This window comes from Phaethon aethereus, assembly GCF_964289735.1.
Source record: "Phaethon aethereus genome assembly, chromosome: Z".
Lineage (NCBI taxonomy): Eukaryota > Metazoa > Chordata > Aves > Phaethontiformes > Phaethontidae > Phaethon > Phaethon aethereus.
Genome location: NC_138577.1, coordinates 39207830 through 39228636, shown reverse-complemented (window position 1 = coordinate 39228636; position 20807 = coordinate 39207830). Strand labels below are relative to the sequence as shown.

Genomic DNA, 20807 nt, shown 5'->3' with positions numbered 1-20807 from the left:
AGGGTAAGTGCTTAAAATGGAAAGTTTTCCAGGAATAAGGATGACAGTTCAAAAAGAAGGGGAATAGACTGTAAAAAGTAAGGAAAAATGGAGGCCAAAGAGATACAAACAGATGTGGTACGAAAGAAAATGGCAAAAAGAAAGAGAACTGAAGGTAGGGATACTTCTGGTGATGGTGATGGTATTTTTCTGTTTAAATAAAATCTCCATCAAATATTTGCTAAGGAACGTTGAATCCGTGTTTGCTTGCACACAGTGACTTCTGCAGGAGTTGGGGACTGGACCAGAGACAGGCTTGTTCCTTTTTTTCCCCCCAAGGATCAGGCTGAACTCCTTCTGTGGAGATCTTCTTGATGTCGTCGGGGTGACTGTGGCAAGTCTGGAGGTGTTGCACAGTGTTACTTCCCACAGCTGCGAAAAAGTTGCTCGGCAGTTGGTATAGCTGCGAGGTTGGCGCCTCTGCTCTCCCGCCATGTACCTTGGTTGTTGTGCAAACTTTGAAGTTTAGTCACTGAAATGCCTTGGAATAAAAGTTTGAACTGCATAGCCTGCTGCCAGTGTGAGTTTTACTTGATTTTCGTGTTAAATTTTGTAATCCGATTACAAAGTAATTAAGGACGTTGAGGTGCTGGAGCATGTCCAAAGAAGGGCAAGAAGCTGGTGAGGGGTCTGCAGAACGAGTCTTAAGGGCAGTGGCTGAGGCAACTGGGGTTGTTCAGTCTGGAGAAGAGGAGGCTGAGGGGAGACCTTGTCGCTCTCTACAACTACCTGAAGGGATTGTGGTGAGGTGGGTGTTGGTCTCTTCTCCCAAGTAAATAGCAATAGGATGAGAGGAAATGGCCTCAAGTTGTGCCAGGGGAGGTTTAGACCTTAGGAAATATTTCTTTATCGAGAGAGTGGTCAAGCACTGGAGCAGGCTGCTCCGGGAGGTGGTGGAGTCACCAACTCTGGAAGCGTTCAGAAAACGTGCGGACGTGGCGTTTCAGGACATAGTTTTAATGGGCATGCTGGTGTTGGGTTGCTGGTTGGACTTGATGACCTTAAAGGTCCTTTCCAACCTTAATGAGTCTGTGATTTTACGATTGTACGATACCGGGCACGGCCCTCTGGAAGCCGCCTGAGCCAACGGCTGCCCAGGGGGCCACGCCCTCTCCCATCCCCTCACGCTGCTCGCGGCCTCCTCGGGGCGGGCTTCGAGCGACTGGCCGGCCCCGCTGCCCGCCCCCTGGCGGTCCGGCCTCTTCGGGGGAGAGGGTGAAAAAAGCGGCGGGCGGCTGGGCGGGCGACACCTTTTCTCGCTGGCTGCCCTCGGCGCGCAGGCGTGAGGCCTGTTGGGCGGTGCACAGCGGCCCCGGCTATTGTTGCAGGACTCGCGCCGAGGCCCCGGCTTGCCTTGCGCGCCTTCCTGTCAGGTCAATGAGGGCCGGTGGGAGGTTTCGCGGCACTGGCGCCTCCCGCGCGCGGGAGGTTTTGGCGGGCGGGGGAAGGCGGCGGAGGCGGGGCCGCCGTGAGGCGGCAGTCTTCCTCCTGGTGACCTCGGGGGGGGCTCCGCGGGCCGTCAGGCGCTATGGACATCGCGTGGAAGGCCGACCATCTCTGGCTTTACATGCTGGCCCTGGGCTTCGACCCGAATGGTGGCCAGAGCGGTTCGGTACCGGAAGCGTAAGTGTGAGGGAGAGTCGGGGAAGGGGGAGCCTTTTTCGTCCGCCAGCCCCCGAGCGAGCGGCACGCCTCAAGGCGCGGAGGCGAGGGGTTGTCTCCACATGGCCGCCGAGGGGCCTGGCGGCCTTAGCGGTACGTATCGCCCTGCAGAGGAAACGGCTGAATTGCTGTAGTGGTCTGTGTTACTTGGGGCTGAAGAAATGAAGCCCAGGAATAGTAATAGCTCCGGCTCAAGCGGGGAAGGTGCGCCGATTGGCGACGTACCTCTTGGTTTCAGAACTTCTCTGGGAGAAAACGCTCTCACCGAAATTTTCAGCATTGTTTAATAGGCTGGAGGATGTATATTTTTAACTATGCAGGAAATGGAAGCATTCATTGTACAACTTGTAACACTTTAATATGAAGAAGTATTTTGTAATCTTAAGCGGCCAGTAAAAATGCTGTGTTAATTCGGCATCCTAACTATTTCTGATGTAGCTGTTTATTTGTGTATTAGGAACACAGCGAATAACCCAAACAACAGTGTGTTGCATGTCATTGCTGCCTTCTTGTTTGCTAAGCTGGAGGGGTCCCATGCATCAGAAATTTTCAGGTAAGTATTTAGCTTGTGAGGTTACTGTTGTGCACATAATCAAGAATGTGGTTTATGGACTTGCTGAGGGGTTGGGGAAAAAAGTGATCTCTTGGGGAATGCTGTGGTAAAAGAACATACAGTCAGAGAATTTGTTTCCTCTTGATCACAACTCTGCTATGTATCAGAAAACTTGCCTTGATTAAAGTTGTTTCTGGTAGTATCTGTAACTTGATGAGTTTGGTAAAAACTTTCATAGCTGCAAAATAATCTACCTTTCATTTCCCTGACCAAACAGCGAGTAACATTTCCTGGTTATGGATTGCTGCCAGGATCTTCAACATGGCAAGAACCCCATTTTCCTTAAGTGCTTTTCCTCTATAGCTGAGCTATTTTACCTTAGAAAGAAAGCCATAAAGAAATGTCTGGAGGAGGACCAGTGACACAAAAATTGTCAGTGTTCTGACCCCTTTTTTTAAAATCTTGCCTTCTCGTGAGTTAAAAAGAGATGCAGACAAAACTCTGTGAAATAATCTGTAATAAAGTCTAATAGCTTATTATGGAAAGAAAACTTTGTCATTTAACAAACTTTTAGCTATTTTTGGGATAGGCTATGCCCCCTCATTTTCCTGGCTCCTCCAGGAGGAGGCATCACTAAGAAATCTTTCTCTTAGTCTTGTTCTTACAATGGTTAATTGGGTAACTGAATATTTGAACATGTTTTGAAATTGCCTTTTTCCACCCCCTCCCCTTCTTTTTCTCCATCCTTTTTAAATGGAAAGAGCCTCTTCCTTTGCAGTAGGAAACTTCGCAGATCCTGAATTTAGGAAGCAGTGCTGTATATGGCTAAAACATATTACAGTGAGTATTATGAAGAGTGGAAATTGATGCTGTACTAGTTTCTGTGAACTCATTCTTTTGAGAGACTATGTAGTGCTTTTAATTCAGATTTTTTAATAAGGTTGTTTTACCAGAAAATTCAGTTTTACCTTATGTCTTATTTCACATGATTTAACTTAGACACAGTTGAGGAAAAAATTGTGGCTTGGCAGAATTTATATGACAGAGGCTTAGTCTTGGGTGGCTTGCATCTGAATAATGGTATTCGATTAAACAGAAGTCCAGAGGGTTCCTCAGCTCTGTGTGAGAATAATTTTCTTCAGCTTGAGACATGTTTGCTTAAGTTGCCTGGAAAGGTGTTTATTATTGTGAAAGTCGTTTCAGATGCATGAAGAACTTTTTTTAACATTAGTCTTCCCTTATATATGGGGAAAGGGACTAAAGTTTAAGGTGAGTTTTCTAAAGGAAAAGAGACAAAGCAAAACTGATTGCTTCAGGTGTCATCGATTATTATGTTATCATCTTTGTTTTAATGATAGTTCAAGAAATCACTTCTTTATGTACTGGAACACATTTATTTTTTAGTAGTAATGGACAAGATGAAAGCCAACAATGCAGTATCTTTCAGTAAGCTAAAAGCAGAACAAAGTACACTGGTAAACTATGTCAGTAGAAAATACAAAAGAAAACTAGAATGTTTTTTCAAAGCTAGGGGTTACCAGTTAGGAGTGAGGAGGGCAGAGATTTCTAGGGTTTACCCAACGCAGATTCCAGTCTTTGCGTTCAAACTGCCTTTAATATACAGAACTAGGGATGGTGAGGGGGAACATTGAAGAAGTTTTAGTCTCTTCTGCTAACTAGAGTAGATGTCAGCTGTTGTGGCAGCGTTAGTTTAGCTTTGCATCAGGCTTGCTAGCAAGTAGGCTGTGGTGTTTTGGCACTCCGCTAAATATTTGATTGCTGTTGTTCGGGCTTTATTTCTTAGATAAGTTTTGTGTCTAATACCAATTTTAACTTTTCTAGAATGAAGACCAAAGCTCTCTTCCGCAAATTACACCTTCTTCATTTACTTCTGCTGCTGGTCTTAAAATTATTGACGTATTGTATCGGTTTGCAAGATGTGTTGTCATTGAGGATGTGAAAACGAACTCCATAGGTAAGCTGTAATGGAACAATAAAAATGCTTCGTTTGTCATGTTTGACAGGGAATCTGTCGTGTCTTTATCATATGACAGGTAGTTCTGAGTTGGCTGCTTGGTTCAAAATCTTTACAGCATAGAGCTACTACTAATAGAACAATGCAGATTGTCTTGTTTTCTTTTGCTTTATCGGTCTTGCTCCAAGGCTTGTCTGTGTAATGCTGTACACTATTACCCACACAAGGAACGGTTTGGTCCAAAAGTGTTGGACCACTATACTGTTTCTCAAAACTTCAGGAGTTCTGAAGGTTCAGAACAATTTCAGGCATCTTGTATTGTTCTGGTGACCTAAAGAGTAGGGAAGGGGAGTGAAGCAATGAAAATGTATACAGCAGAAAGAGCTGGCAAAAAAGACAGTACACTGCATACTCTATTTCAGTCCAGGTAAAATGGCCATCTTGATTGTTGATTCTTTCAATTCAAACTAGGTAGATTAGAAAGTTGACTATTTGCTAAAAGTGAATGATGTAATCCAAACATTAACTTTCATTTAGGCACTGATATACCTTTTGCTGATGCTGTAAAATTGACATCTGAAGATATGTACATGGCAAATGCAAGATGCAGAGTTGCACACAATAAACTTCTGCAAATTTTTCAGAAGGAAAATTTTATTCTTCAAGAATATGAGAAAAAAGCACAGTAAGTAATATATTTAAACAAATAGTCTTGTCATAAAAGCTGACTTTTGTATGTGTGTGTGTGTGTGTGTGTTTTTAAAAGGATTTGAAGAGGCTGCATTTGCATTACCTTGTGAGTTCTGTTGAGCTTCTCTCCACTTCTTCCCTCTTTACCTCCTTTAATTGACAGTTCTACTGTTTTGTAGAGTTTTTTGTGAAGCATAGCAGCCTAAGAAATTAGTTCTTCAGTTACAAGATGCTATATTTTGGAAAATATGGTTACTCGGGCATTAAAAATGATCAGGGAATTATGCATGATTTCTTAACATTTGAAAGGTTGTATCTTAGAATATAACTGTCTCAGGATGAAACATTTGGTCTTTGCTTAATAACTATGGGACAAGTTTTTATTTACATAATCCTTAATTATTTCACCAAAATTATGCTATTCTTTATTCTTGCTTATGAAAAACATTCCCAGTTTGATGAACAAGAATAACTGGAACTTTCTGTGCATCCACAGAGTTACATATCATTGGAATTTACAGAATTTGGGTGGAATAGTTTCCATGGCTGGAGCACTGTCATAGACAGTTGCAAGCTGTTCAGTAAATAGCAGAAAAGGAGGAGGAGTTGCACTGTAGGTAAAAGAGCAGGTTCAGTGCATGTAGCATAGCTCTGTACAAGAGGACTGCTCAGTTTCATGTCTTTAGATCAAAATCAAAGGGTTTAGCAGTGTGAAGGGAGACCTCATGGGTACGTGCTATACACCCCTCCCTCTATACTGGGAAAGGTATGAAGTCTTCTTCACATGAATCAAACACACCTCAGACCTGCAGGCCTTGATTTCTTATAGAGGACTTCAGCTTACCCTTGTATTTGCTGGGAAGGCAGTACGGTGGTCTGGGAAATCAGAGTGCCTTGAGGATGACTTTGTAATGCTATCACTGGGTGTGCTGCATGGGAGTGGTGCTCTTTTGAACTCACTGCTTACAAGTACGAGAAACTTTCTTGGAGACATAACTGCCAACAGGAGCCTTATGGTCACTGCAGCCAAGACTGTATAACTTAAGATCCTAAGGAATGTGAGGAAGACAAGTGGAAGAATAATGACACTGAACTTAAAAGAACAGATTTCCACTTGCCAAGGGAACTGATAGGAGGTATCCTGTGGAAGGCAGAAGGGCTCAGGAGTGCTAGGATATTTTCAGAGATCCTTGCTGAAGCTCAAGCATGGTCCATCTCCTGAAGTGGAAAAAGAAGCAGGCGTAACAAGAAACCAACCTGGTTATTGCAGCAGCATATGGAATATGGGAAAGGAGGCTGACTCCCAGACATAACTACAACACTGCACACCTGAGCAATATTTCTGTATTTAAAAAGGCCAAAGTTCAGCTAAAGCTCCATGAGCCTGGTAAGAGCCTGAAACAAGGCTTCCATAGGTATATTATTAGGAAGTGGAAGTACATGGAGGGTTTAGGTGTGTTTCTGAATGACATCGTAAGTGAAGTTACAGGTGTCACAGGCTGAAATACCTAATGCCTTCTATTCCTCAGTCTTCATGGGTAAGATCAGTAGCCCAGTCTCTATGCCAAGAAGCAATGATGAAGGAAGCAAGAAACCACTGATAGTAGAACAGGGTAAAGTGAAGGTTCATGTGTACAAACAGGACATAAACAAACCTTTGTTACCTGATGGAATGCATCCAATGGTGCAGAGCTACTTACCTGACATCATTTCAGAACTTCTGTGTCATCTTTGGAAAAATACAAGCCTGGCTAAAGGGCTGAGCCAACAGGTAGTGCCTCAAAGTCTAACTGGGAGCTGATCATGAGTGGAGTTCCTCTGGGGTTGTTACTGGGTCTTAAACTATTCCTTGTCTTCATAAGGGATACAGATGACTGGCTTGAATGCAAATCTACCAAACTTGCAAATGTTACCAAGCTGTGAGGATAGATAGATATACTGGAATGAAGAGCTGTTACGCAGAGACCTTCCTGGGTTTGGAGACTTGCGCAACAAGAATTGTGTGAGGTTTAACAATGATCAGTGAAATCCTACACCTGGGATGGAATAATCCTCAACAGCAGCACAGGCTTGTGGGTGATTGGCTGGGGAGAAACTCTGCTAAGAATAACCAGGACTGAGAGTAGTGCTGGACCACAAGCTGAGCATGAGTCAGCAGTGTTCCCTGGTAGCCAAGAAGACCAACAGCCTCCTAGACTGTATGAAAAGAAGCACAGTCAGCAGATCAAGAGATGTATTTCTACCTGTCAATTCTAGGGCTGCACCTGGAGTACTGTGTTCAGCTTTGGTTCTCCCCTCCCCCCCCAAGTTCAGGAGAAAGATTGAAAGGACCACAATGATAAGAGGGTTGGAGAACTTGACACATATGAGTAAAAGCTGTAGAAATTGGGTTTGTTTAGCCTGAGGAACACAAAGCTCAGGGGGTTTAATCCCAATCTGCCAATATCTAAAAAATAATTGAAGAGAAGATGGAGGTACTCTGTTCACAAGGATGTAATGTGACAGGGCAAGAGGCAACATGCCCAAGGTGTTTAAGGGACAACTCCATCTGGATGAAAAAAAAGAATTACAAAAGTATCATGTGAGAACAATAAACACTGCAGTAGGTTGCACAGAAAAGTGGTGAAATCTTCCTTGCGGGAAGCACTCAAGACTTGGCTTGACAGGACTATGAGTAACATAATTAAAGGCTCTGATTTCAATGGAGCACTTGACAATGTAATTGACAGAGGTCAAAATCTCCGAAGCTTCTATGATTTCTGTAATTCTGTATCTCCTTGCGTCCTCTGTAGATGGTGTTCGTGTTCTTGCTTACCTTGTGAGTGGTACCCTTCAAAAATGTGATTTTTCTATAGTTTTTTAATTCTCAGCAAGGCATCAGAACTCTGAAAATCCTTTAGAATTCAGCATGATTCAGGCACCTCATGTTTCTGAAAATCAGGCCACTGTGTTTTTACATGCTTAAAAATTTAATAAAAGTACTTTGGCTTTGGCAGAAGAACTTTGGTGGTCCAGCTGCTTGTATTCCAGTATACTGTTCTGTAGCTTTTTTGAAACTGGGGGATTTGGGTACTGTATAATTATTGAATATAGTTGGAGGTTTATCCTGATAAAGTATACTTCTAGTAACTGGGGCATCTCTGCCTCAGTCTTCACTGGCGGTGTCTCTTCCCACACCTCTTGAGGTGATGGATTGCAAGATGGGGACTGGAGGAGCAAAGTCCCTCCCACTGTAATAGAAGATCAGGTTTGAGACCACCTGAGGAGCCTGAACATGCACAGGTCTATGGGACCTGATGAGATGCGCCCCAGAGTCCTGAGGGAATAGGTTGATGTAGTTGCCAAGCCATTCTCCATGATATCTGAAAAGTCCTGGCAGTCAAGTCTAGACTGGAAAAAGGGAAACATTGCACCTGTTTTTAAAAAGGGTAGCAAGGAGGACCCTGGGAACTGACCTATCCACCTCACCTCTGCCTTGGAAGATGATGGAAGTGATCCTCCTAGAAGCTATGCTAAGGCACATGGTGGAGAGGGAGGTGATTTGGGACAGCCAGCATGGCTTTACCAAGGGCAAGTCCTGCCTGACCAACCTAGTGGCCTTCTGTGATGGAGTGACTACATCAGGGGACAAGGGAAGGGCTACTGATGCTGTCTGTCTGGACTTCTGTAAGATCTTTTGACATGTTCCCCCACATCCTTCTCACTAAACTGGAGAGAGATGGATTTGAGAGATGAGGAATTGGTTGGATGGTCGCATCCAGAGGGTAATGGCCAACATCTCAATGTCCAGATGGAGTTGGGTGAAGAGTGGTGTCCTGCAAGGGTCTGTATTGGGACCAGTACTATTTAATATCTTCCTCAATGACACAGGCAGTGGGGCTTCTGAGGGATGGGATGCTGTGCAGAAGGACTTGGATAAGCTCAAGGCATGGGCCCGTGTGAACCTCATGAAGTTCAACAGGCTAAGTGCAGGGTCCTGCACCTGGATTGGGGTGACCCCTGCTAACAATACAGGCTGGGGAATGAAGGGATTGAGAGCAGCCCTGCTGAGAAGGACTTAGGGGTACTGGTGGATGAAAGCCAAGCAGGAATTGCCATGAGCTGGCAATGTGCGCTCGCAGCCTGGAAGGCCAACCGTATCCTGGGCTGCATCCAAAGCAGCCTGGCCAGCAGACTGAGGGAGGTGATTCTGCCCATCTGCTCCACTCTGGTGAGACCCCACCTGGGGTCCTGCGTCCAGCTCTGGAGCCCTCAGCACACAGAACACATGGACCTGTTGGAGCGGGTCCAGAGGAGAGCCACAAAAATGATCAGAGGGTTGGAACACCTCTCCTGTGAGGACAGGCTGAGAGAGTTGGGGTTGTTCATCCTGGAGAAGAGAAGGCTTCGGGGAGACCTTATCGTAGCCTTCCAGGGCTTAAAAGGGGCTTCTGAGAAAGACAGGGACAGACTTTTTAGCAGGTCCTATAGCAATAGGACAAGGGGTAATGGTTTTAAACTAAGAGAGAGTAGATTCAGACTAGATCTAAGGAAGAAATTTTCCACAATGAGGATGGTGAACCACTGGCACAGGTTTCCCAGAGAGGTGGTAGATGCCCCATCCCTGGAAACATTCTAGGTTAGGTTGGATGGGGCTCTGAGCAAGCTGATCTGGTTGAAGATGTCTGTGCTTATCACAGGAGGCTTTGACTAGGTGACCTTTAGAGGTCCCTTCCAATCCAAACTATTCTATGATTTTATGATTATTGTTCTTGGGTCTGTTAAAAGCTGTACCATTGCAATAGAGTAAATGACAGGTAATTTACAAATATTTTTGTCTCTCCTGGCTGTCTTTCTGCACAAAGTCATGGTGAGGAAGTCAAGGGTAAGTTTGTTTTGCATCCTTAAAAAGCTGTGTCAGTATGCAGATTTGGAAAGGATGAGCATGATTGGTTAGTGATTGCAAAGAGTTCTGAGAATAGTAGAGTAGAAAGTTGGATTTAAAAAAAAAGTGTGGTAATTGTTAACTTTTTTCCTAGGCTTTTAATAAAAGAAATAAAACAGATAAAGTCAGAATATACAGTGCTACAGACACAGTCTTGCAAGTAAGTGTTTTTCCTTGTAACTAAGATGTCATATATAAAACTGATTTCTTACTCAATTTTATGAAATATGAACTGTAATTTCATTGTAATCCACCTGAACTTTTGTTGCATGGATATAGGGTGAAACAAAATGATGAAAAGAAAAATGACAAAGCTGAGAGAATTCAGAAGGTGAGTGCTTTTTTTGTGCTGTGGCAGTGTACTGTATTTCTTCCTACATTTCTGCAATGCTTACTCTCAGATACTGTTAATTTCCACTTGTCTACCTTTGATCATGCTAGCCCCTTCATCTGCCTTTATGCTGTTTTGATACTCTGTCGTTATAGGTGGCAAACATTTTAATGTAGCATTTTTGTCCTTGCCTATTAAGGTCCGCCATATGTGGACACTTATAATGGAAATGCTTACATCTCTAGAAAAGGAAAAGGAATGTGTGGATTCTGTACTTGATGTACTTGAAGATTGTGTTGGTCAATGCACGTTAGATGGAACTAAGGTTGTTTTCTGTGTTCCATGGCTGTTGGCTTTCAGAGTTGAAAGGGACATACACCAGGTAAGTGATTTTTGTCCTTCCTGCTAGACTGTACTTTTTTTTTTATTCCCTGGGGTGTAATTATATGCCTTTTAAAAAAAAAAAAGTACTTCACAGATCATAAGAGGTGATTGCATACAGATGGAGAAAATATGTCTAATTTGTATGTAAAAGTTTGCTATGATTATGCTGCTGTTTTGTATTGGTTATGTTTTGGCCATTAACCTTTGAAGTTCAATAGCTGCACTGGTAAGTCTGCCTGATTAGTACTGGATTTTTTGTTTGTTAAACATTAACACAAGGTTGACCAGTTTAACTGTTGCTTTAATTAATGGGTTTTGTTTCCAGTGGTGCTGCTTAAGCCTGCCATGTCTTTTGGGGCCACTGGTTAGACAGAATACCTCATTAGTTGAAGTTTTCTTAGTTCATATTGCTTTATAGCCTGCTTTCAAGTAGCTGTTTCTAGAAAAATAGTGTTTTTTGAAAAATAATCAGAAACTGAATCAAAATATGAAGTGGAACTTTGTATCCCTGCTCTGACTACAGAAGACATAACTTTCTGATATTGATGCTGTTCAGTAATTCTTTTTTTCTTGCTTGCTGTACTTCAAGCATTGTATAGGAAATGTATATGAAGCTGGAAAACTGAATTTCTTAACAATCATTCAGTTACTAAATGAAGCCCTGAGGGCATTGAGAGATGAACATTGTCAGTCTGAAATAAAACAACAACTTAAGGTCATTGAGAAGAGGATTACGTTCTGCAATAAAGTACTAGAGGATTTGGAAGCAGAGAGGTAATTGTCTGGAAATTTTCTCTGGTTCCTTGTTTGTTAGTCTAAGAATCATATCTTCCTATCTTGCAGTTTTTTCTAAAATAGTATCATTTATAGTGAGAACATGTTGCTTCAATCTTTTTCCTTGGCCTCTGGGAAATTCACATTTGTCTTGATTATCTGTATAACTTTTAACTAAGATTCTTTAGGTATCTTCAGCTTTTTGACCTTACTTCATTAATATTTTAGGCTTTGTTCCTGGGGACCTTGTTTGCTAGCCGATCTGATTTTTTTTTTCTTGTTTTGTTAATCAGTTCTGGGATTTTAAAACTTTACCTGAAACTGGTTTAGGGTAAGTTTAAGTGTGTATTTCATTGTGTGTATGTATTTTAGTGTAGTTATTCCAGTTCTATTGTAAGAAACGTGAAGACTACCTAGCAGCTGCTTTTTAGGGTGTGAATTTCAGTTAGTTCTTAATGCATGCACAAATGCATAAGTAAGTTGATACCTAGCAAAGATTTTGCAGGATAAGGGGAACATACAGTACTCTCCATCTTTATGCAGAATTGTTATCTTCACCAACAGATGTGTTATGTTCATACTTTACAGGCGGAAAAAAGAGCAAAAGCATTGTCTACCAACGAGTGGATCTATTTCTAGAAAACAGGAAGACTGGGAAGTGAAGTGGAAAAGCTTTCTTGGGCTGTGTCCTTTTAATTTAATCTTAGATCAGGATCCAGTAAGTAGTGTTCAATTTATCTGACTCTGGGGAAGAGAAAGGGGGAAGGTGACAGAAAATGTACATCTAAGCTGGTGTGTTCTATTGCAACACTTAAGCTTTGTATGTAAGGTTAGGGAATTGGATAGCACAATATAGCATAAATTGCTTTATGATGTAGTCTTTTTTAAAGATAGGTTTGACTTAATGACAGCTGGTGTCTTCATTTGAGATGGGGGATCAGTGTAAGAGCAAGCTGATTGGTTTTGTCCACGTTCATCCTCTTGATGGAAGTGGAAATTGAGCTTTTGTGTGCTATCAGTCTGAACTTCCCTTTTTGAAGTGATCTGCTTGATGAATGAACAATAACTTCATTGCTTACATTGATACAGGTATCTGAGGTTATACCCTTGCCTAGCTATCCAGCAGAGAGAAGAAGAGTTTCATGTTGAGTCTGACAGCTGGTTTGCAGAATGTTGTTCTGTTGTACATAATTGAATGTTGTACACAATTGCCTATTAATTGCTGTTGATACGCAGATTTTTTTCAGCATGCTTGTGTAACTTTTTTTCTTTTGAAAGGAACTTGATTTGTTAAGTGCTTCGCCACCCTATTCTTCTAGTCTTGCAGAACAAGAAGATGAGGATAGCATCTTCTGTCAACAGCTAGTATCAGTTTCAGGTGGGTGAACAAGAGAAGCTCTCCACCCCCTCCCTCTCAACAATAGTTAAAAGTTACTTGGAGTCAAAAAGACTCCTGCCTTCCGTTTGAAAGTATCTTTAATAGTCTCTGATATTCTGGTTCTGAATGACTCTTTGCCATGATTGCCTTACATTTTTAAACCTTATCGTATCTCGGAGATTCTCTAAAGCTTTTGATATGGCAAAAACCCCATGCTGGAACTGTTCTGGTATTTTGTTGTTGTTGCGTGGAAGTTGTTGAGACAGATTTCCATGTACAAAGGTTCATTCCTGGGTTCTACAGGATACATTCACTCTAACAGTAAAAGTTACTTCAGGTTGAAGGACTAATAAGAAAGAGAAAGAAGATAAAACTTCTCCCATTGTCCAACTGGGAAAGAAATTGAAGGTGTCCTCCCAGATAAGCATCTTTCCCTGGTGCATTCTGAAATACTTATTCCACAGTCGCTGTGCCATTTGATCAGGAGCTTACCTGGTCTGTGTTTGTTGCTTTCAGTCATTACGTTAACAGTGCTGATCAGAGCTCACTTTGATCAGACATGGATGTTGCACATGCTAATTGGCTGATGAGGTGATTGTATTTTACTGGCTAGTGGTTATTGATCAAGTGTTGACTGTCCCTAGTATAGAGTTATAAATTAGAAGCTACGAAGCAAGGGTGGAAAAGGAGGGTGAAGACAGCTTGAATCGTCTGTCATTTGCAGTCCCTTGTAGGAAGAATGACATAGCAGACGTGTGTTGGAATTTGAAGGTGCAAAGCAACCGGGAGAAGATCATTTTAGTTACAAAGGTGAAAGCACTGCTCCAACAGTCTGAGCATATGTAGGTGTAAGGCTAGAAGCTGCAAAGGAAAGGCTACAGAATTGCAAATGGAAGGTAATTTGCCTTAAAAAATTCAAAGATCAAAGCACTGTGCAATAGTGCTGTGAGCTTCTGGTAATACCAGAAAGCTTGAGACAAAGTGGTGTCTGTGGTATTCTCTCTACTGTCTGGTTAAGGTGCTTGGTCTGAGAATCCAGCTACTAAGAAAAGTAACTTTCTGCCTGGTACCATGGTAAGCTTTAAAAAAAAAAATTAACCTTGCCTAATTTCTTCAACTGAGCTTGGATTTTTGGAGGTCTTTTTGAGGTGAATACAAAAGAAAATTCTATTTATGTTTGCAGAAGCTGAAATTTAGGCTTAGTAGAGAACTACTTTGGGCGTTCAATCCAAATCATGTGCCAAAATAGATGTTGTTCTAGAGAGTCCTGACCTGAGGTACAGGTACCTCTGGTAATGTGCAAAACATTTCCTTATGTGCCTTGCCTTGCTTGGACTGAGGCAGTGTTGATCAGAGGGATAAATATGTCCACAGAGGTATTTACTGATAAATGCAGGTGAAGATGGTGGGGAAGACATGGGTGGAATTTTGCCTTGTGGACTTGATGTGCCACACAATTGATGTATATGTGGAGAGGAGGAAATAATGATATATGGCTGGGATTGTAGTTTGGAGGAAGGTGGAACATATGATTGATATGTGCAGGGAAGCGGAGATAGAATCATGCCTCTTGAACATGTATTCAGGAACAACACAAATAGGTGCTGGCTGTTAGTGGTATCTGTGGCTGCAGGTGGTACCTGAGCAAAGGGGTTGATTTCACTGTCCTGCTTATGTATTCATTTATTTTTCTTGAAGTGTTCATAAAGTCCATCCTTTGAATAACGTACAGAAGTGATCTGAATCACTTTTGTCATCTGGGAAGCCTGAGCAAAAAAAAGAAGCAGTAATAAAACTCTTGACTTGCTTTTCCAGGTGCTTGTAACTCTATTCATGAAGTAAGTTACAAGGAAGATGATGGAGCATTGGAAACTATGGTGGATAATTCAATGTCACCACCAGTATGGTATGATGTCAATGAGAAATTGATAAAAAAAGCAGTGGAAAAAATAGAAATTTACTTGTTGGAATTGAATATATTGCATCTCTTGATCCTTAGTGCAGTATTTCACTAGCCCACTCCTTACATGTCATATCCATCTGATTTAGCAAGATAGTCCTAAACTAACTGCAGCTTACTGCAGCTGGTGACTGGTTGATCAACTGACTGCTGCTGAGTAGGATGTGCAGTAGCCAAGTTGCAAGGTTTTACCTCACTATTTAACTATGTTATTTCAAGTTTTAAGAGGTGGTTGGAGAAAATGGAGAATTCTGTTTCTCACGCTGGGTTGAAGTAGACATGTATGTTCAGTATAGCCTGAGAATAAAAGAACAGACATTCACAGGAGCCCTTCTTTTTTGTTTAAAAAAAAAAAAAGAGGAAAACAAACTAAAACTGAACCAAAACAAAAACCACTGACTCCCAAGCAGAATTACTGTGCAAAACCTTCTGAACAAGGCTTTTCTCATGAATCTTCTAAAATCACTTCGTTCTCTTCACTACAGTTTCAGCAAAAGATAGCACACAAAACAATGGTATTCCAAAAAGTTTTGGCCTGTTTGTCATTTATGTAGTCCAGGAAGGTTGCATGACCTTTTGAATAACACTGTATTTCATTGTATGACTTCTATATATGCTTGAAAATTGCCTAGTAGGAATGAAAGGGACTTAGCATAGGAAGCCTGTCCTATAGTTAGATATCAGTAGCTGTAGTTGCATATACGTCTCAAAGGTTGTCCAAGTAGTTAGCAATTAAAGCCTGGATTTCTCTCAGTGACTTCATACAGGGTGGATATTTTTGTCTGCATCTGATTCTGAAGACAGATAACAGCAAATATTAATGTTTTAAGGTGCATTCTTCCTAACAAGAGAGGACTGTACCTTACATTTTAGAGAGTTATGCTATTAGCACTGTGCTCATCAGAAGTGATAAAACTCAAGTTTCTGGTAGCCAAGTGATTGTTAAATATCAGTAAGTTCGCACAGGAACAGACCTGTGGATGCCAGAGGTGATTTGGAGGAAGAATATCTAGGGAAAAGAATATTATGAAGTCTGCAGAAGACTTTCCAGTTATCTTTGATTGCAGAATACAGAAGACTTGTTTAAAAAATTTATCGCGAAGTCCCTTCTTCTGTTTCGTAATCAAGGGAAAAAAATTATAATTAATTAATTTTGGGAGGCTGATACACAACTAGGGCTAAATATGCTCTAATTGTCACATTGTTCTCCCTATAGTAAAATTGCCTTCTGATGACCGAGACGAATTGAGCGAAATCGTAACGGACAGATACGGGGCACACAATATGTAATGCAATATGTAATGGCCTTCTACTAAGACTTGCATGACACTTGTTTAATTTGTCTCTAAAACATCTTCAATTTTTTTTTTTCCACACCTTCCTCTCACCCATGCCCCCAAGGATCTCTCCAGTGCCTTTGGAGTTGTCAAAAGCATCTGAAAACAGAGACGTGTTAATTAAAAAGGTTATTCTTCAATAATTTCCTATCTGACAAAGAAGTTAAACTTGGAATATTTGCTTTTTACATTGAAGCCTAGACTCAATATTTGGTGGGGAGAGTTGTGGGGTGTTGTTTTTTTTTTTTTAAGTAGCATTTTTACACATCTGAATCAGTCCTCTAAAACTCTAAATGACTGCGAGGGACTTCATTAAGCTTTAGGAGAGGACAGTAGGAAGTCGGTGCACTTGCACCTGACTTCCAGTACAGCACACAGTGTGTCACTGATTCCCTGCTTGCTCAAAGTCTTTTTAGTGTGTCCAGTGGCCAGACTTTGATGTTTCTTTAAGTTGAGTTTGAACTTAAGGGTTATAATGTGGCCTAAAAGCAACTTGGATGTATAGTTGTCCATTGCACAATTGCTCAGTGTAGTGTGTTGAAGGTAGTTGCAGATGAGTTGTCTGTATTCTATGTAACATCCTATACTAGCCACTACTTACATCCTACTTTAAATATGATTGTAAAAAGAAAATTGTGGTTAGTTAGAATTTAAGACAAATATTTTTATTGACTAAGCATTAAAGCCATTGCTGTTCAGAATTAGTACAGCAGTTTCTTCAAGCTAATTTTCTGACACTTGAGTTTAAAACTTGTAATAATTCCTGTGTATTCCTCTAGAACTTGTATATTGAAACTTGCAAGGGTCAAAAAGAGCCTGTGCCTCCAAAGATCTTAAAAAATGGAAAGGATGAGTCTGCCACTTCAGAAACGCAGGAGAATGCAGTTGATCATGTTATCCAGACAGAATCTCCTGTCAAAGAAGACTACCTTCTTAAAGCCAGAGATGAACTGGCAGAAGAGGTTAGGAAAAGTTAAAATTTTTTGTTTGCTTGTTTTAAATAAGTGGTCATTAAGTTCAGTGAACAAATTACTAATTATATCATAAAAAGCCTCTTGTAATCTGCATACATCATAAGTTAGTTTTTCTGCTAGATAGTAAGCAGTGTCACTAAGTTTTAGGGCTGACTGCCCAATTAAGTACATCTGGAAGGCATGGAGCTTGTGCAGTTATACTTAGAAATCACGAAGTGAATAGCACTTTCAGTAGAATCATGATATGTTTTTTATGATGTCTCATATTTTAGTCTATAAACCACTGCACATATTAAGAACTCAACAGTCCTTTTTGTTTCTGGAGTTATGCAGGTTAACTATTTAATAGGGGCTTGGGAATTTTAAGCAGGAATTTAAGTATTTCCTTTTTTAGGTACTTTAGTTAAGATTTAACTGAGGAATTCCTTCGCAAGAGTTACTGTAAAGTGTGCCACAGCTTGATTTGGAAAGTAAATTGTGTCTTTCACTAAAATGGTACAGTTATTTTTCATTTGCTAAAATGTTTTACTTATGTAAATATAGCTCTAGTCTTCATGCTTATGCAGTTCTTGACTAGTGTCTTAAATACATTCTATCTGAGCCCATTTTCTTATGTTAGAGATGGATTCGTAGACGATGAGGGAACTTAGAATTGAAATCTGATTTCAGTCCCCTGTCTTCATTTTGTGGTTGTAGGAAGCTGTGGTTATTGTGTGCCTAAGTAGTAAATGGCAGAAGAGGAGTCAGGAGATTCCAAACTCTTCAGATCATTTGGAGAATGGGATTTATTTTGAGCCACCATAACTAACAGAAATAAAGAGGTTATCATTTTGCTTTCTCAGGATTTGCTCTTCTCTAACGTACTACAGGTTGCAAGAATAGTGATGTCTGAGTCGCCTCAGAGTGATGAAGGAAAAGGAATGTCATTAGAAGATCGCGTTAGCACAATGGCTTTTGACCCATTTTTAACAAGGAAACAAATTCCCCGAACTCCAGAAAATCTGCGTAAGTCTAAAACTCTGTTTTTATAATATGACTTGACTAGAAATGTGGTCAGTTCATTGACATTGTACATGTCACACAAAAAGAAGCTGCAGGTTGTCCTAATGGCTCACGGTAACACAACATAGTAGGCCTAATAAGATGCAAATACTTTGAATTTGATTTAACATAGATTTTTTCCTGTGTAGGATCCCCTTTGGGTTGAGGAAGAAAACTAAGCATAAACAATATAAAGCAGCTATACATCTTCCTTCTTGTATTGCTATGTTATTGAAGGGATAGGAGGAAAACAGATTGATTCAGAGTGTGAAAGTACTAAAATTTTGCCTTGGTTTGTTCTATTTAGTTACTGAAATTAGAAGCTCGTGGAGAAAAGCTATTCAAACTGAGGGCTCATCAGACATAGAACTGGCCCCAACGGAAGTAATGACAGAAGAAGCTCCAGTGGATGCTAGACCTATAACGCAGAAGGTGGCAGATTCTAGATTCATGTACTCTACCCCTGCATCTCCTGTACCGGACTTTGATCCTCTTTTGTCAGAAAGGAAGTCCCAGTCGAGTTCTACAGAATTTAGACCCCAAGAGCAGATGAGGGTAGGTCATATCATTGAATCTCCAATTTTGGAAACATCTGGAATGCAAGAGAGTGAGAGAACTGAAGAACAGGAATTAAAATATACTGTTTTGGACAAAAGTTCTGTAGAAGATCCAGAAGAACAGACTCTTCAATATCTAAAGAAGAGCATGAATACTCCAGATACCTGTTTAGAAAACAATAGTAGAACAAATGTTCTATCTTCAGACCACTTTTGGGGTTCCTTAATGGATGGGATGCAGCACTGGGATGTATCTTCATTGTTAAGTTCTGTCAGTCATGAAGCTGCCTGCTTGGGGGTACTGGGTGAGACACTTCCAGAAGAACTTGATAACATAGATCCCAACAAATCTGCAAGCTCAGAGTTTGATTTTGATAAAATAGACAGTGTATATGTAACAGGTGGTTCAAAAAATAAGGCGGATATTAAAAGATCAAGGCTAGAACTGCAGTCCCCATTCAACACATACAAAGCACTGAAAAAGTCTGCATCTAGAAGTGAAGAGGAGCTGCATCAAACACATGATGGAAGTGAATCTGTAAGCTGTAGATTAGACCTAAGTCTCACACCAGAAAAAAGAGAAAGAAATGAATTGTGCAGTCCTCGAGAACTCTTCTGCTTGGATGAAGAATTTACCAAGAAGCCATCGCCAATATCTTTTAATGAAAGAAAATATTCCTTGTCATCTTTGCTGGTATCCTGTCAGCATCTGGAGGAAATGGCATCAATGGTACATGAAATCCCGTTAGACTTAATACATAAATTGAAGGGTAAGTGTCCATGTAATTGAGCAACTAGATTTTGTCCATTCTGCCACTGGGTATACTGATGAATAACCTACTCTGAATAGCTGAACCCTGCTGTGGAAGTGTAGGGAGACGGATTATTTCTATGCTTATTTCTTAGGTAAGATGAGACATAGGGAAGCATGTTTCCTGTACTTTTTAGTTGTATCAACATCTTTCAAGTAGGAGGAAGAGTGGTCATCTGACTTTCTGAGGTAATCTGCATCTATTTAAAAAGAAAAAAGCCTTTGAGAGTGCATTAGCAATGGAGTAATCTGAAGGTAAATTTTGAGAGTTCACAGTTAGTTTGAAATAGTGTGTTTCCTCTCAACAAATTCAGCTATTTGGAAATGCTTTGTAAGTAACTGGAACTTTGTGAGGTGAGTCAGGTGTTCATAGTCTATATATACTACTTACTACTATACTTTTTATTATGAAATAGCCTGCATTCCAGCCTGCCTTCCCTCTCACCATATTTCCAAGAGAAGTGTCTACTTTGTTTAAGCAGTAGTGCATTGTGTAGTTAAATGTGAGGTCAATTTTTGAAATACATTAATAAAAATGAGCCAGTAATGGTTATATAAAAGACTTTTACCAAAACAGGTGGTTGTCCTGGCTTTGGCTAGGATAGAGATAACTTTCTTCCTAATAGCTGATACAGTGCTGTGTTTTGGATTTAGTACAAAAATAATGTTGATAGAAGCCAGGAGCGGTCACAGCCAGGACAGCTGACCCAGCCTGGCCAAAGGGATATTCCTGACCCTGTAACGTCATGCTCAGCGTATAAAACTGCTCCGGGACAGGCTATCAATCATTGGGTGGTGAGAAATTGTTGCATTGTGCATCACTTGTTTTTGTATCTTCTTTTATCAGTAGCATTATTCTTTCCTTTTCTTTTGCTGTGCTATTAAACTGTTTTTATCTCAATCCATGAGGTTTTTTTCCGATTCTCTCCCAGATCCCACCCGTGGAGGGAGAGGTAAGTGAGCAGCTGTGTAGTGCTTAGTTGCTGGCTAGGCCTAAACCACATCAGTGGTATTTAATGGAATACTAGGAATTTAACACAACAGGCTAGTTTAAAGGAGTAGTGAGATTTATACTTTGTGCAAAGGCTTGATGCAATTTAGCTTTCACTTAAAATTGTGGTTGTACTGATAGCTGATGATTTTACCTTACTTGGAGCAGTCATCAAAATTAGAAGTCCCAATTCATACATGCTTTTTTAATATAGGACAGACACATTTGGAGCAGTATTTCTGTCAGTTAATTTAATATTATAGAGTACTAACTAATACACTTTTTCTTCCAGATAAAGAGCAGTTGAATGAGAAACCGGGCACGAAGGAACCATCATCAGGATAGAATTTGTAAAGCAGAAGCATAACCATAGTAGCACAATTATGGTTCACTTGACCGTGTAGCATCTTCTCCAAGCACTGCCTA

The 20807-nt window shown here is 40.7% G+C and overlaps 1 protein-coding gene across 1 annotated transcript; it reads left to right on the top strand.

Moving 5' to 3' along the window:
- Positions 1-1567: 1567 nt before the first annotated feature.
- Positions 1568-20726, top strand: HAUS6 (HAUS augmin like complex subunit 6; the record flags this gene model as incomplete). Its single annotated transcript, XM_082013299.1, has 15 exons — positions 1568-1651; positions 4097-4229; positions 4767-4914; positions 9938-10003; positions 10123-10174; positions 10374-10556; positions 11148-11332; positions 11921-12050; positions 12611-12710; positions 14526-14616; positions 16072-16135; positions 16787-16969; positions 17851-17986; positions 18330-19349; positions 20674-20726. 15 exons carry the CDS (start codon positions 1568-1570, stop codon positions 20724-20726), a joined length of 2628 nt encoding a protein of 875 aa, XP_081869425.1.
- Between the last annotated feature and the right edge of the window lie 81 nt (positions 20727-20807).